At 46.3% G+C, this 15,362-nt stretch overlaps 1 protein-coding gene across 3 annotated transcripts in view; it reads left to right on the top strand.

Annotated features, from left to right (window-relative positions):
• Window positions 1-15,362, top strand: part of Mcad (Medium-chain acyl-CoA dehydrogenase) — a 212,806-nt gene that overhangs the window by 98,411 nt on the left and 99,033 nt on the right. For 2 of the 3 annotated variants that reach the window (XM_065452831.2, XM_065452832.2), the window contains one exon: window positions 13,830-13,910. In XM_065452831.2, the coding sequence (XP_065308903.1) occupies window positions 13,830-13,910 (81 nt within the window). Of the gene's footprint in view, window positions 1-3,751; window positions 3,853-13,829; window positions 13,911-15,362 lie in introns of all 3 variants that reach the window. The other variant, XM_065452830.2, reaches the window with a different exon arrangement.

Below are 15,362 nucleotides of genomic sequence, written 5' to 3'. Positions count from 1 at the left end.
AGCAGGAGCAGGTGAGCCTTCTGATGTTCTCCGCTTGTACCTTCCGTGGATGCATGACCTACTGAAGTGATGCAGGAGCAGCTATGCCATCTGGTTTCTTCAGCTCGAGAATCACTTCTATGTCAACAACGTGAGTGACCAACACTTGCGCTATCTCCACAGAAGTCCTGAGCTGCCAGATGGTCTTCTTTCGAAGCTCCGACTTCTACCAGGCCCGGGCACCTATGAGAACCTGCAGCAGGTTGTGATTTAGCACTATGGCATCACCGTTGCTGAGCCTCGTTCATAACCTACGCTGCTGGTGCTGCCGGGTACGACAGCATCTGCTTTCTTTACCCCTCTGATGAAAACTCTGGTAAATTACGCACCAAACGAGCAGTGGCCAAACTGACCACGCCATCTCGAGACCAAGGTCTTGCTTGTCATCGCAATACGCTGCACAACCTTACCCCGCAATGCCCCGCACAACCTTACCCGCACCTGAAATGATGACGCAGCATGGGTCAGCAAGTGCAACAATGCACACTGGCACTTCTCTGCCACTGCCATTGTTCGATGACACCGTCTTCAACGTTGTTCCCCTCAGTGGCCTGAACTCTTGGCATGCGCCAAAAACCGGCCAAATCACCTCAACTCTGCTGCTTGCTGAGTTGTACTGCACTGGGCACACAGACATCATCAACGCAAGGCGATGTCCTCAATGCACAAGACGAGGTGCTCTGTGTCCAGACACTCTCAGCCACGACCACCAGGGCCACCACCACAGCCACCGCCACTTTTTAACGGATGCTACATATTGTCACTCATGTATACAGGCTTGCAATATCTCTTTCTATATGTACGCCTTTTGCATACATTTCAATCGCGCTTCACACTAGGTCCTGTAGCGACGCGACTATCGCCTCCAGAGCCGGTGAAGAAGAAGAGGGCTCACGGCTCACGAAGAGGAACACGCTAGTGTGCTCGACCTGAGCAGCCACGCCGCACCCAAGATCCCGCAGCACCATGGCTGGCCGGACTAAATAAACTGTGGCCACAGTGACTACCTCCTAGGTTAAGGAGGTAGCCTACCTTCTAGGCTACCTCCATAGGTTAATGGGAAGGTTAAAATGGAGGACGGATTATTGCACAGTACATCACAGAACAAAAGGCACATAAAAGTAATTCTACACAGATTCGTCTTTCCATTATTCTTAGTTATACCGTGCATTCACTTGGCATAGGTTAGATTTGATTGACTGAATGTTAGTTGCCGTATGTTTATGAATGTACATGATTTATCTGTCTTGATATTGTCACAGGTATAAAACTATTTATACAGGGTATTTACAAGGTGAATATAGACTGCAGCTGAGGATCCCGAGAGGCTGTTGCCACTTCGTCGTCTTCAACGTCGACGACCTTGTCTTCTTTTGCTACGGTAACAATATTATAGGAAAGCCTGCTTCAGTTGTATTATTTTAGCCTTGGTATATTTTGGGAATTCACACTGCTCTACATGCACAGGAGTGACACACTACTGGCGAAAGCTGCAGAGGTGACATTGCTCTAAAATTCATGCCACTTGGGCACTTACAACTGCAGTCATCACGTGTGACTGAGGAATGAGAGGTGCCAAAACAATCCGCTGTGACATTAATTTGGCCTATATACAAATAGTGTAGGTGCAGTCATTATTTTGGCACCAGATAGAAGGCTTTTGAGTTGACATGAACAAAGTATCACAAGAATAAAGGATTACAAACGCTTTATAAAGATGTGCTGCATTAGGTGCGACAGTACATTCTTGCAATACAGACAATACATTTACTTGCATACCACGTGAGAAACACTGCATACCAGAATGCATACAGTGATTGAAAGGCAGGCGAGCATCGCCTTTCTATCCGCTGGTCATGAGCAAAGAGCGGCTGCCTTCTCCTTCTGATTCCAACACCCTCTGGCTTGTCATTACCAGAGACCGGAACTTTAGGCATGATGCACATTTTTTCCTTACATCCCTGTCATGCGTGTTTAACATAAAGCACAAACTGTGGCTCTAGAAACATTTTACTGGCACTTCTATTGTGCCTATAAATGCCTATTTCGATGTTGATGCTTATATTGAATTTTCAGAGCTTAAAAATGCCTTTTTCTATGTTTTGACCTAGCCTTATTTTGTTTAAAATGTTATTACTCGCTAGGCAACTTGGTTGAAGGCAACTAGTAGGCAACTAGTAGCACAAACACATCACTGGTGTAAAGACTTTGCAGCATACCAGAAAACTGCTGTTGAAAGGGCTCAAACTGTGCTATGCAGATACACATAAAGGTGGCTTGGTGAACTTGTGCGCTCACTTTGCGTTTTTAGCGAACATCTTCAGGAAACTTGAACGCTCAGGCACGACTCTTGCACAGAATGTGGGGCTCATTTTGGACCCTCAGGTAAGGTTTGCCGGGATCCCCAATAGACCTGTGGTTGATGGAGCTAGTTGGAACCTTCAGTCTCTCTCGGACAATAATCCAGAGTTTTTGGCACTGAAAGAACTGTAGGAAGTTCTGACTTGCATACATTCTGGAATTCCTGAGGGCGTTGTATCATTGAATGTTACAAAGAACAAATATGTGCCCATAGCTTTGGTTGTGTTAAGCGTTCCTTTGCAGCATGCAAACCAGTGCTTAGTGAAAAAAGGTGCAACACGAAACTAGAAAATGTTGAGATGTCCAGAAAATGTCGAACTCTTTTTAACTAGACAGCGGCGATTTCAGCGATGATATGAATACTGAATGATCCCTGTTTCCTTTTGACCCACTGCCACGTGCGGCAGTATACCTGCTTTAAGCCCAATGCATTGTGCTGTGGCCATCGTCTCGTTGAAAAAGGAGCCAGCTTTGGCGTTTCTGGGCGAGGTGGCAGTGTAGGATCTGACGTCGCGAACACAGGGCAGCCAGTAAGAAGTCGCACACTTGTGGGCATGCGTTGGGAACATGCAACCAATTTTTAAAATTAATTTTCAGGAAACCTAAATGACTTGCAGTGATATCGTTTGGCACAGATAATCAGAGTGCAAAAAATAACATAATAGTCAAAATTTTATGAAGGTCAGTGGACATGGCAAATTGCTGGAGTTGCCCTTGAAGTGACAGTTTTAGGGCCTGTTATAGGTGCCTAAAGCAGCATTTTATGGTGTCTGAACATCTGGGCTCTAGTCATGACCACCTGGGCGTTAACACAAACAGAATTCTCTACCAGCTTCACGCTGGTTGTGATATAGCAACATTTCGTGAACTCTATCCAATTTTCACATTCGGATATACAGCTCGGCCATGTTGGTCCCAAAATTATTGTTGAAGCTATCCAACTTTGCACTGTGGTCTCTTGTAATGCCATTCTCATCACAGTCGCTCTCAGTAGTATTTATATGCTGGAGTGATGCAGGCAAACTTGCAGCTACTCACATTATTTAGCTAGCATTGTGACAAAAATGTTGCAGTACAAGTGTGAGTTGACTCTTTATGCGCCTTTTCATGTTTCTGTACATCTTGGGAAAGATGAGTGACATCTTTACCTGCAAACGGTGTGAAACGTGTATGCTGTGCAGCGCTCACCCATATTTACCATACCACCATCCTCCTTCCTCTGCACGTCCTTTCCCCAGCTTGGAGTATGAGACTAGAGGCACTTCACTCAGGCCGACCTCTCCATCTTTCTGCCATTAATAAATATCTCTTGTGTGTGCCAGGTTATTCTCAAGTCTGCTTCCTTCCTCAGGTGGACCCGACTTGAAGAGCTTTGACACGTGCCTCTGCATCGAGGAGCTTGCGTACGCCTGCTCAGGGATCTGTCTCGCTTTGACGGGTACAGAGCTTGGGGTAGGCTCCCTTGCTTTATGAGCCTTCAATGCTATTATTGCACCACCCTTTCAGCACCTGGCCACAGGTGGAGTTGAAAGGCATTGCATTGCTCACAACATATCGGGAGCTTTGGCTTGGGCTCACAAGGGGATGCGGTTTGCAAAATGCTGCTCACAGTACATCACATGTTATAAAGGCCACGAACAGGTACATCTGTACGCCTTCTCAGATGTGATGTAAATTTGTGTTTCTTCTTCTTCTGAATGGTGTCCAGTCACCTTTTATCAAATGCCTGCGGATATACCATTGTATAAAAAGGAAGCGTAATATATATATATATATATATATATATATATATATATATATATATATATATATATATATATATATATATATTAATATGATTTTTAGAGCTTCATATGATGAAAAGAAATAGTTATTGCATTTCGCGTCGGGAGGGAAAAAAATATTTCCAGTAAGGAAGTTGAACTTGTGTCCACTAAGCCAATAATCTGCCCTTGAGATTGTTCTTGTGCATGATCAAATTTATTTTACTTATTCATGAAAGAGAGATTTGAGTGAAGTATCTGTTTCGCTGCAGTGTTTCTCTGCAAATGAGGCTTGGAACTTGCTGAGGATGTTTCAGAAAAAGGCATCAGTATTTCGTGGGACATGCACTGTGCATAGTGTTTAATGGAAGCTACAAACCAGTGAGGGGATGAAACAAGCTGTCCAGTAGTTAATGTTTATATTTTAATGTTAATGGGGCACAGGCATTGGCTGAGCACTACTCATTGCATATTATAGCATTGTGTGATGCTGTGTTTTTCAGTATGTCTCTGCAAAGGATAATTGCTTCGTTGAACAAGCTTGTTTGCTCATCAGCGGAATGATATTCATATTTACACAGCACATAGTGATCACAATTTGCTTCTTAGCCAAGTTAAAAAATTTCTGTAGCATAAGCCAGCCAGATTTCTTTGATGTTTCAGAGAGTACATTTCTTCATTTTGAACTGAAATAGAACTCTAACGAGTAGCAATCCATTGTAAGCTGTGAAATCCATATGGACAGGGAAAGTTCTAGGTTGTGTCAAGGCTTTGCATTCTGGTGGCTTGCAGTTTCAATTTTTTGCTGAACTTGTTGTTTGGGCTGTGGTTTGGTGAGCAACACAACTGTCACATGGCTAACTAGTACAAGGTGTGTAATAGAAGAAGGGGGCACCTTGTGCATACTAATGGCAAGGCTGGCTTTTCGAATGGCTTGGACCATTGCTGCATGCTTTTTGGATTGGTGCCTTGGGCAGAGCTTTTACAGTGGTTGTGGTGCTAAAGCTGGTTGCTTGCCCACTGGGTGGCAACTGGTAGCACTGTTTGTGGGCTTGGAGTACTGGCACAGTTATGTCCTTTTTGCACACAACCCTCTTGGCTGACAGGCAAGAGTGTGCTATCATGGCAGGCCTTGAAAGATCTGGCATTTTGCTAGAAACCTAAAGGGACACTAAAGCGAAACAATAAATCAGTTTAGACTAATTAAGCATCGTTTGAGAACCCTGCAGGCAATCATTAAAACAGACAGTTTGGTTATTAGATGAGAAAATGAAGGTCCAAGTATCAGTATTTGAATTTCGCGCCGGTACGTCAGCGTGACGTCGGGGATTCCAAAGTATGTTTTCGCATTTGGGCCGAGTTGGCTGAATAAAGGTTCCCGAAACTTGCCATGTTTAATATTTGGTTCCTTTAAAACACAATGTAGTCAATCTGTACCGCTATATATAATTAGTAGGCCCTACAAGATGCTATCAAAATCCAAGATGTCACAGCCCCCAGGTGCGGGAACTTAAGTAGGCGTCGCCACCCGTATTTCGTTCTTGCGCTTTTTCTGGTTTACCAAACATTTTATCGTTGTAAGAGTGGTGTTTTTGGTGTTGTAGAATGGTAATTTACTGACGCAGAAGAAATCATTTTTCACTTTAGTGTCCCTTTAAGGAGCTCTATTTGTGCAGGGGAAGAAAAAAAAAAAACTGAGAATGCCGGCACATGTTGCAGAATCTCGATGGTACAATTTTCACTGGGGCACACATTTGAGTAATTCTCTAGCTGTACTGCATTGTGTGTGATGTGCAAAATATCCAGTGTTCTAAGCACTCTACCGTTATCATAGATGATACATCTGCACAAACTGTGATTGTCTCATCTGCTGCACTGGCATGAATTCATGACACACTTGGTGGTTTTGGCCACCTTGGCAGGCAGGCAGACAAGCTCTGAAATGTGGCCCAGTCATTCCCTTCTCTGGTGCTTTACATAACTTCACTGCCCTGCAACTCGGGGGCACCTTTGTCATGTTATCCAGCTACCCTGGTGGTTCCACGTCTTGTTTGACCTCACCGTCTGTCCCCATGATTTGCTGTGAATGCCACTTGTGCCAAGCATTGCTACGTGGAACCACAGGCACCATGGGTTGAATACAAACACATGCACAGTTTGATGCAGCACGAGAACTTGTAAAAACACTAAGGGGCTATGCAGGGTCCATAAACGAGGGACTTCTTCAGCTCCAAATAAATTTGCATGAATACATTTTTGCCGCTTCAGTATACTAATTTCTGCACGAACCAGTGAGACTTGTGTCATTGAGATTTTGCTGCAACAAAGCAGAGCCTAAGACTTGGCATGATTCCCTAAATATTGCTGATGCTAAAGCTTCAGTTTTCGTTAGTAGCATAATGGGCAGTCTGTCACTACAATTTGTAGCAGTTGAAACAAGTGTACTGTTGGCTGGCAGGTTATCATTGCTCACTTATGAATGCTCATTGTGGTGTGTGCAAAAGCCAGCTCAATTGTGTGCTTTCTGGTGGGTTTTTTACGCAAGAAGTATGACAGTGCTTTACCACTGACTGATAAGGGTGCTATTGTGGAATACTGATTGGCTGGTCAAGCGTAACCGAGAGTTCCCCCATATTTCTTCCAGGTTAAGTAATTTCTTAAAAAAGAAATTCCTTTTTATTGCTGATCTGAACGTGTGTCATTCAATACAGTCAATTCTTGATATTTTGACATCAATGGGTCATAGACCCAGCTGTGCTGAGTATCGGGCAGGATTTGTAATGTCAGTGGCTGGTGCTTGTTCTGTTGTTCCTTTGCTTTGAGGTTATCTGGAACTAGCTTGCTTATGGCAGATGAGTATTAAAGTCGATACTCTTGCTGAGGCTGCACTTGTTGCAGTTTGTAAATGTTTTTCATGGTTGTTCGATTGTGGTCAGCACTTCATGAAAGCTTATAGCCAATTGCCGCAAATCTGCCTTAGTGAGAATTATTTGACAGCCAACAGTTCCATCTTCAAACAAGGAAATTCCCCCCTCATAAAAAAAAGCATAGCCTTATTTGGGCATCTAGTTAAAAGAAAGGAAAAGTTTAGTTAATTGAAGTTAAATTGATGGAAGTGGCCTGCACTGCAGCATGTGGCAAACCCAGAGCAATCTTGTTGTGTCAAAGAGAGTGATTTAGGGACAGGCAGTATTGCTGAAGGAAAGCTTTCTCATAAAAGCTTTGTCTAATTTTATTGTTTTAAAGAGAGGTGCATATGATGATAGATTGCATTATTTTTAAGTCTGCCTGCTGCATGACTCCTTTGATGCACTTACTGCAGGGGTAAAGTGAATGTACTCTGCACATCTTGTACAGGGTGCATTCATTGCACATGCCTGCTGTGCAGGGAGATGTGTTCAGGTTCACCAGCATCTTGAAGAGCAAGCGTCAGCGCAGGGCCAGCTGCAATTTTTCTATTCAAATACCTGTGAAACATTGAAATGCCTTCTTCAGGCAGCCCTCAGCGTGATTAAGAATTCATATAGGTAATGCACAAAATTTGCTGCATTTTAATGAGCTGAATTCTACTGACTGTTGGAAGCTGAATTTCGAGACAAGACTTCGAAAATGTTTACAAAGATTGACTGAAGTCAGTAAATCCCATAACATATACACATTTACGGTGCCATAACTCTGCACAAAAAATAGTGTTACAATCCTTTATATTGTCTAGAGCAGATAAACTTACTGCTTGTGTGAACCATAATTAACACTGTTGTGCACAGCAACGAAGGGACAGGACAAACCGAGAACAACAACACATGACACCTGAGCGCAAACTATCAACTGTTTGATAGTTCACATGCAGATCCTGCAAAAGTCGCTTATACCACTATTGAAATGACATTTGCTATAACTATTTGCCATTACTATAACTGATAATTGTTATACTGGGTTGCAACATAGGGGACAAACGACGAAACATTTTAATTGGACAGAAACAAGTGCAGTCAAACCCATTTGCAGCTTTTTAACGATACTCGGATACAATGAGCAGCCACGGCAGTGTGAACTTTTAAGTGTGCTATATAGTAAAATTAACCAACGACTATGTTGTTCCCATGCCGCGTTATTGGCTATAATAATGAAGCGCCGAAAGGAATACACAATTCTGGCAAAGAGTGAGCTGCTGCATCCACCTGTGCCGCATCTCACCCCCCATGGAGGGCGTGCACGGAACACAGGCAAGTGCAGCGACTTGCCTTTTTTTTTTTGAAGATTTTTGTACTTTTTTTTTTGGCGCTGTTGGGATTGAGGTGCCTTCCTGTGCCTCATCCCCAGCTTGTGCGTTGTGCTCAGCGCGATCTCCGAGGACTGTCGCAGCAATAGCAACATGGCGGACACGGCTAGCCTGCCGAAGCTAATTTCCCATGCAGACCCTGTTCCTCCCTCCAAGTTTCCAATCACCATGCGAGCATACGTCACCAGAATGTGCCCTGATTGGCCTTTCGAGTGGCGGCCCCCAAGCGCCCCCTCCACCCAAGCTCTTTTCCGCTGACCACTTCAATGCTGCGGTAGAGGCTCACAGGCGCATTACGAGTTGGTTATGTGGGACCTTTGCTCCTGTGACATCTCGTTTTCACACTTGGTACACTGTTACCAGGTTAGCCCTAGTGCAGCGGGCAGGCATACTCGATCAGCCTTTGCCTGAAAGTGTCAGTACTATTGCATTGTGCTGTATCTTGGGTTAATAAACTCGTTTTTGTTGGAGATATGACTCCGGAGCCTGCTCTGCGCCATGCCAGAGAGTAGATGAACTCTGCTGTAGCACCTTTGTGCATTGCAGAGTGGAGGAGCATCGTGCCCTTTCCTGACCGTCGCTCGTAGGGTGAGCGTCACGCAAAAATATCTCCACATAACTGGTGCTCAATGTGGGGCACGAACCCACGTTTCTGAGATTGATGCTGATGGCGTTCTTGTGCACTATATTCCATCTGAGGAGGCTCCCGAGGAGTCTGTCAAGGTGGTGATACCTTGCAGCCTAAGGAAGCCACCCTCAGCTATTTGCACTAGTCGCAGTTGGCCAGACATGCGAGTGGCCTTAAGACTTTCCAAAAGTTGTGCGACTCTGCTGCCTGGCCAAGCATGAAGTGTGACGCTCTGCGCTATGCTCGCTCGTGCCACATGTGCCAATGTGTAAAACCTGTGCAGGCAAACCCCACGGGCTCATGCAGCCAATCGACAGCCAGCTACTTTGGCAAGTCGCGGCCTGTGACATTATGGGACCCTTTCCCAGAAGCTGGCAAGGCTAAGTTTTAACGCGATAGCGTTAAGGAGCTCGTGTCGCAGAAAAGCCGGTGTCGTCGGTGTCGGCGTCGGCGGCGTTGGCCGTGAGCGATAAATCCCAGCAGGCCCTTCATGAATAAAAAACAACTTGCTAGATGGGCTGGGTGGGAATCGAACCAGGGTCTCCGGAGTGTGAGACGGAGGCGCTACCACTGAGCCACGAGTTCCATGCTTCAAAGCGGTACAAACGCGCCTCTAGTGAATGCGGTGTTGCCTTAGAAACGAGCTCTTCTAAGGCTCAGGCGTGTGTCGCTTGCTCAGGCGCACATTTCGTTGCCGCGCCGAACGCTGAGTTGCTCGACGCTCACCGCGTCCGATGCGGGGCGCGTAGTCGCTGCGCCGAAGCCCATTGTCTATCATCCCTTGGCGGGTCGACGTGAACGCTGTCGCGTTCCACTCTTGAAGGCGAAGCTTAAGCGTCCTCCAGTTTTTTCTCCTGGCTGTCCCAGGTCACTTCACGAAATGGGTCTTTTTCCCCTTCCTAAGCTAATGGCATGCATAATCTGGAACAAGCTGACTGAGCTCATTAATCGCTTCGGCTTTCTGGTGGAGCTGATAATGGACAGAGCGGATTAACCGGAAGCTCAAATTTGCCCAGCAACACAGGGATTGGGACGTCTGTTGTAATGACATAGGTGGTTTATGGTGAACCATTCGACTGGGGCACACCCGCTTTCCTCAGCTTATGGAAAGAGCTGCCAACCCCCATGGACTGCGTTCTACGCAGGAGGGCATATGCCACAAAAGCCGGCCTTTCTGGCTACGTGGTGCAACTGCAGGGTGCAGCCTGTTCTAACCGGGCTAAAGCACAAGCTGGACCGAAGACCCAATACTACCGGTCACATGTGCACTACGGTGTCGGCGATCTCATCCTCAGACACAACCAAGTCTTGACTGATGCTGCCAAAGGGATCTCTGCCTCCCTGTCGGCCAAATGGTTCGGCCTGTACCAAATGGAGACCAAAATGTCCCCTCTGGCATATACAAGGTGGCTTACTCCCAAGGCGGACTACTCGGTGCTTCGCGTTTCGGACTTGAAACCTTTCATTGCCAGGAGCAGTGACTGCGGAGATGGGGAGGCGGTCAAGCATCATTGGCAAACTATGACATGACTGGCCCCAGGTCACGCCATCGGTAACATCTGCGGAAACACTCCTAGGCAGCCTTTCACCAGCTGGTAGCCAGACTTGATTCCCTACCGTGCCAGTGAATGGAGAAACGCATACTATGGTACGAGGGCACACATTGAAGCGGGGGCAGGCCCTTTCGGCTTATACACCCTCTTATGTGTTGCCCAAGCCTTAGCCTGGCCAATGTCCTTTCTCTGGCAATCAGCCGGGTGGGCATCTTCTTTGGCAAGCCGGCTGTGCTGGGGCGCTTTCATGTCCTTTCCCCTGCATTGTCCAGTCTTCTCCCTGCACCTGGTTCCACTTTGCTGCCAGTCTTGCTGACCACGAAGACTGCTGTCGCTGGTCCTGCCACTGTGACTGACTCCTGCCTTGGGGGCCATGAACTCGTTCAACCTTGCCTCCTGCTGCCTAGGCTGCCATTCACTGTGGCTTATCCACCCTATTAAGCGCTGGCCGCTTGCCGAGGATGGTCACTCTGGCTACTGCTGCTAACCTGGCTTCCAGTCGTCCCGGTCTGCAATCTGGGAAGCCCAGTGACCTTCATGGTGGCTGCTGCGCCAAAATGGCCACCACGCCTTGTGCGTTCCTGGCAGCTCCTGTCGGCGGACCTGAAGTGTAGCTGGCTGACCCATGGTGCTGCTCCCCCATCCCCCGACTTTTCCTTGACTGCCAACCCTTCCTCCTGCAAGTGGGCCCTGCCTGGTGTGCGGTACTTTTGTGACCAAGGCAGGCCCCTGGCTGTACATAAAGAGAAGTGACATCTTCGCCTCTTCTTACTGCTATGGCACCTTCTCCCTGACCTGGTACTGATGAAGATGACTACACCCTCTTGGACTTTTCCCCTTTGGCTTAGCCCTCTTCAGCTGAGTCAACCTTGCTACTTGGCTCTGGTCAGTCTCCTTTACAAGCTGGACTTAGTCTTTAGGAGGAGGAATGCGGGGATCGAGGTGCCTTCCTGTGCCTCATCCCCCAGCTTGTGCGTTGTGCTTAGCTCGATCTCCAGGAACCACTGCCGTAATGGCAACATGGCATACATGGCTAGCATGCTAGAGCTGATTTCCCGCGCAAACCGTGCTTCTCTCTCCTAGTGTTGAGTCGCCGCATGAGCATACGTCACGGGGACGCGCCCTGATTGGTCACCTGTGTTGCGGCCCCAGGTGCCCTCCCCACCCGAGCTTTCTTCTGCCGAGCGCTTCCTCGCAGCTGCAGATGCTAAACCCTTTCAGGGTCAGTGATGTAAATATACGGCACCGAGAACAAGTCCAAAATGATCGCTGCCGTATATTTATGGTGCTGTCTGTACGTTTAAAAAGTGAGTCAATTAATTTTTTCTTTCCTGGCATGAGCTGCCACTATGTGGGAACACGGAATTTTTTTCTGCGCCTCCCTCTCTTGGTTTTCGTTACATTGTTTGTTTTAGAGCTGTTTTTGAACAGGCGGTTTCGGCTTCTTGCGCTCGCAAAACTGATGCCTATTTCGTTACTTATCGCTCCAAGGGCGGCCGCCTGTTTCTCGCTCGTTTAGTGCTCACAGGGATGAGCATAGGAAGGATGCCGCCGTGCATGCGTTTCCTTTTCTTTTTTGGGGGGGAAACTCGTGATATCGAATTGTCTCTAATTGGTGATAAGATGAAGATTAGTGGATGTTTGTTGCACGTTTGCTTTTTTGACGGGCACACGACCACATAGTTTTCTTGAGTGCGCTCACCTACGCAGTTCGATTAGGCTATGGACGTAAATATTAGTGTAAGAGCAGGAACATCTGAGACTTGCGAAATATTCTCGCATGCGCATATTCTAAGCCTTGAACTATAACAGTGCATCAAATTTTTAATTTTTGTAAGTTTATTTCCTTTTTTTTATTGATGTTATTCATGAATAAAGAGTACATATATACCAACGCAAAATATTTTTTTTTCTCACTGTACGGTCACTCTAAAAAAATTATAGTAAATTTTTTTTGTAATAGATCCCTCAGAAGAATTCGAATCTGCAATAAAAGAAATCGACCTGGGCTTATGGTGAAAAAAATCAACCCTGAAAGGGTTTAGGCCTGCAACAAGTTGGTTACGTGGGACCTTTGCTCCCATGGCTTCTTCTTCTCACGCTTGGTGGACCGCGGCCCGTTTAGCCCTAGCGCAGCGGGCACACATACTCAATCGGTCTTGCGGTGAGCTTTGCCCATAAGCGCCGTGACACACACAGAAAAGTTCACGGTGGAGTGGCTGCTCATTTCTATATATTGTTGAAACTTGCATTGGTATAAGTGGCTTTGATTGTACTCGCAAAATAGTGGTATATTTGAGAGTAGTGCATAAATATCAGTTCTATCTACTCTAGATGTTGAAATGGTTACAGTTTTCAGAATTGATATAGCTTTTGTTGTGGAGTTATTAACTTCATGCTTCATTTTTTAATGTTTTTACAATTTCTGGCAATGGTTGGGAGTTGATAGCCTAAATAAAGAAATGGCTGTTTACAGTCGGTAAATTTTAACCTTGTCTTTTGAGTGCAGCAATGCTTTTCAAAATTAGTTGAGCAAATATAAAGCAAGCAGGACTTTTATGAATAAACAGAAGGTTGAAGCTTCCTTTTTGAGGTGAGGGTGAGATACTACAGCACTGGCAATCCATGGCAAATGGCTTTTGTGTTGGTATAGGCTCTTTCTAAAGGACTGAACCACAGTCCTTTAGAAAGAGCTGAGATGAGCTTTAGATGAGCTGTTCTTGGCCTTTGTCATTTGCCTCATGACTGGTCTTTTTTTCACACAGTCCATCTTGCCCCACTCCTTGCGCGCTACCTTTCCTCGCTTGTGCACAAACGGGGAACATGTGCATGTTTTGCATTTACTGTCTTTGTGGTTTTAATTTTACTGGCAGACAAATTCCTACAAAGAACTCTCTGGTGCCACTGCATCATAAGTGCTACAGGTGAAATCACTCTGGGAGCTATAATGAAGTATACATCATGCATCCATCCTTTGTAAGATGGGCAGAGGTAGCAGAAAGTGCAAGGAGGAATCTGTTCAGCTGGGGTGTAAAAGCTCTGAAGTTTGTTTATTAGTTATCGGGCGGTGTGGGGGTTAATGCGTCTAGATTAGTGCAGCTGTGTTGTCTCTCATAAAGACATGCGTGACACCTATAGTGATGCAAGAGACCTTTCCTGGGCAGGGAAGGTGATGCTTTTTTTTCTTTCTTGCATTTATTCAGCAAACACCACTCATTGTTGCTGGCAATGAAGAGCAGAAGAAAAAGTACCTTGGTCGCCTCATGGAGGAACCGCTGCTTGCAGTGAGTGCCATCCTTAAACTCTGGCCATTCTATTTCAAATGTGCAGATCTGAACAAAATTTGTCTTGTACATTCTCTTGGGCACATTGGTGATGTACATAAAACGGCACAATGGAGAGTTCTGTAATTTTTTGCCATAAACACTGGCACAGGCACTCTGTCTCATGGATGATTTCTGTTGCTTGCATGTTGTGACATCAGCAGCACAGGAAGAGCCACGAGGGTGGCATCTTGCAAAGCTGTCTTTTAGTGGGCACGGGACTCACTGCTGTTGGCAGCATTGTTAAACTTGCCTTAGTAAGAATGTTTGTAACTTCCTTGGGTCAACGCCTGCTCTGATGCCGTGAAAAGCCGCTCTTTAAGTTCCTCAGTTCAGTTTCTACATGTTTGAAATTAATTTTATTGAAAAGACCCCTATTCAGAAAGTGTTGCTCATACTCTGTTACATCTTAAAGGGACACTAAAGGTTACCAGAAACTCAAGTTAAAGTGGTAGAGCAATGTTCTAGAACGTCTAAGGCGTCAATATAATCGCGAACAGAGCTTTAGTAACCGAGAAAATGAGGTAAATGCATGACACGATTTGAGACCCCCCAGCGACATTCCGGTACTAGCCCGATGACGAAAGCACTCTTCATAATTTGTGTTACTAATACTCAACTACTCGTATTAAAAATGTCATTTCATTCGATTATAAGACGGAAAAAAATGCGACTTGTCTACGTCTATTCGATTCTAAGAAAAAATAACATTTTGACGGTACCCTTCAGTAATATGGGTGTTCGAAAGGTTTCGTTTTCGCTCGACTTTGCGCGCTCGACTCTGCACCGCGCACGCTTTGGAGTTTCAGTAGTTTGGTTATCGCGTCGTGCTGTGAGGATTCTGCTGGCTTGCGAAACTTTCATTTGGAACAAGCAGCGAGAATGCCATGTCCATGTGATGCCGTGGGAAGCTCTCGTTGCTTTCCCCCTCCGGAGAGCCGTTGTCGAGGCCGCCGTCGTAGTACGCAATGACACCGGCAGCACGAGCCCTCAGCAGCAGGTCGCGCTCATCGGTGCTCAAATCGCTGAAGTTGAGCCCACCATCGCGAGCCAATCTGTCGGTGTCGGGGTCCATGGCGACGAGCGTCGAAGTTTGCGTCATAGAATGAAGTACCAGCTTATGGGCGCCTTGCGCTGGAGTTTGAGTTATAGTAGCGGCGCCAGGTGGCGGTGCGGGAAACGACATCTGGGTCGTGCCAGCTTGGGTTGTATTAAGCCCTGGCTGTGGCGAAGCACGTTTCTAGGCCGAGTTTTGCGTCGATTCGCACTTTTTTATGCCCTGTTGCGAGTGCGAAAAGGCTCGTCACTTCTCACAGACCACGCCGAACACGCTGCGAGCTCGCCGCAGCCTATGGTTTAACGAAAACGGACTCTCCGTGTGCCGTGGGACGTAATGCTGGGAGCAGAAGGAAT

This window comes from Dermacentor albipictus, chromosome 1 (genome assembly GCF_038994185.2).
Source record: "Dermacentor albipictus isolate Rhodes 1998 colony chromosome 1, USDA_Dalb.pri_finalv2, whole genome shotgun sequence".
Taxonomy (NCBI): Eukaryota; Metazoa; Arthropoda; class Arachnida; order Ixodida; family Ixodidae; genus Dermacentor; species Dermacentor albipictus.
The sequence above is the reverse complement of the archived record's forward strand: the minus strand, read 5'-3'. Positions and strand labels throughout refer to the sequence as shown.